Here is a 2,138-nt window from a genome sequence, read left to right as displayed (position 1 = left end):
AGGAAACTTGTCACTGCTTCCCTAAGTCTCTCATGAGACAAACCTAACAGGGAGACTGGACTCCTTGTTGCTTTAGAGTTCACATAATAGAAAGCCTGTTATCAGCATTTTGTGAGCATTTCCATTGGAGTAACTGTCAACAATGAATACTTCTACTGTCCTCTTCTTCCCCTAGGACTCTGGGTCTATATCTCCAAGCTCCTGCCTGGTGTTCAAGACTAGAGTCATCATCATGCCTAGACCTCGGAAGCGTAGGAGATGTATGGTTGAGGGACAGCCTGAGACCCAAATGAGTGTTGCAGTTTCAATAGAAGAAGATTCCTCATCCTCTTCTACTTGTTCTTCTTCTTTCCCTTCTTCCTTTTCTTCTACCTCTTCTTCCTGTTCTCTAACATCAGACAACTCAGAGGAGGGCGGTGGTGCTTCTAGAACATCGAGTCTTCCTCATATTCCTCCAAGAGCTTGCTCTTCCTGCACTGCCATGGTTTCCTCCCCATGTAGCCATGTCAGTGTAGACTCTGAAGGCTCCTCACAGGCCCTGCTATGTGGTGCTTCATTGTCAACAGGTGAGCTAGATGGTAAAGTAGATGAGTTGGTGAAATACCTGCTCTTTAAGTATCTTATGAAGGAGCCAGTCAGCAAGGCAGAAATCCTAAGTAATATCATTAACAATTGTCAGGACCACTTTCCTGTTATATTTAGAGAAGCCTCCGAGTGCATGCAATTAGTCTTTGGCCTTGAATTAAAGGAAATAGATTCTGCTAGCCACACCTATCTCCTTTCCATAGCCCTAGAGCTCACTTACGATGGGATGATGACTGATATTCAGGGCATACCTAAGACAGGCCTCCTGATCATGGTACTGAGCATTATATTCATGGAAGGCAATTGTATCAGTGAGGACATAGTATGGGGTATATTGAATAACATAGGCTTGTATGCCGGGAATGAACACTTTATATATGGAGAACCCAGAAAGCTCATCACTGATGATTTTGTACAAGAAGGGTACTTGGAGTACAGGCAGGTGCCTGGCAGCAACCCTCCTTCCTATGAGTTCCTCTGGGGCCCACGAGCCTATGGTGAAACCACCAAGATGAAAATCTTGACCTTTTTGACCAGCATCAATGGGAGCGATCCCAGATCATACCCACTGTGGTATGCAGAGGCTTTGAAAGATGAGGAAGAGCAGGAATAGGCTAGAAAAATTGGCCCCTGATACTATTGCTCTGCGCAGCATACATTATAGTGCACTTGTAGCTTCCAATTCAGATAAAGTTATGTAGACTCAGTGATCTAAGCATCGGACCCTCAATCTAGAGCTGGTGGGAAGAGAGTGTGAGCCACCCCAGTCTCACTGTTCTGTTTGGGTGACTCAGGGATTTTTTTTCTCTTAGTATTCTAAACAGTTGCTACATTTACTAGAAGGCTCATTAGACTGAGTTTTAAGCTTCCAGTTTGTATTAGTCATGCACTTAAGGCTGTTTATCCATGTTGAAAAAGCATTGCTACTTTGTAAAACAAGTTGAGATGTTTTCCATCTGATCTGCAATCTGTCACAAGACACCATGGTGTTGGGATTGGTATTTCCTAGGCTATGGGGAAGAGCTGGATGAACAGAATAAAATTTTTATAATAGGATAAAAATAATAATTGTTTATAATTGCCTTATTATTTTTAGCTTTTTGTTCTGGTTAACTAATAAATTCTAACCTAAATAAAGAATAGTAAATGGGCTCCTAGGCTCCAAACTTTCATTAAGCCTGTTAGCAGTGTATCATAGGAGAAACAGGTCCATGTTTTCATGTATATGGGGTGAGTGTAGGAGCAACAGCCCTGTGAAGAAGACAGTGAGAAATCTTTTCAGACCACAGACACTAGTACTGGAGGAGAGCTGTAGAGGGGTCTCCTAGAGAGAACACCACAAGGCAACTTGAGAGTTGGGGGAGGGAAACTGCAAGGTAACTAAGAACAAGCCCTTGGGAGCTGTGTCTACCTTCAGGTAAGAGGAGGAAAGACTGATCTCTGCATTCTTTTGGAGGTGGACTCTGTAGGGGCGATCAGACTGGGAGTGTCTAAGTGGCAGAACATTTGAGTTGCAAATCCAGTCATCTCAAATCACAAACACGAAATATGCA

At 43.2% G+C, this 2,138-nt stretch overlaps 1 protein-coding gene across 1 annotated transcript; it reads left to right on the top strand.

Annotated features, from left to right (window-relative positions):
- Positions 1-232: 232 nt before the first annotated feature.
- Positions 233-1,198, top strand: LOC308416071 (melanoma-associated antigen 10-like; the record flags this gene model as incomplete). Its single annotated transcript, XM_080911096.1, has 1 exon — positions 233-1,198. One exon carries the CDS (start codon positions 233-235, stop codon positions 1,196-1,198), a length of 966 nt encoding a protein of 321 aa, XP_080767222.1.
- Positions 1,199-2,138: the final 940 nt, after the last annotated feature.

This window comes from Micromys minutus, assembly GCF_963924665.1.
Source record: "Micromys minutus genome assembly, chromosome: X".
NCBI lineage: Eukaryota > Metazoa > Chordata > Mammalia > Rodentia > Muridae > Micromys > Micromys minutus.
This window is presented reverse-complemented; position numbering and strand designations above follow the sequence as displayed.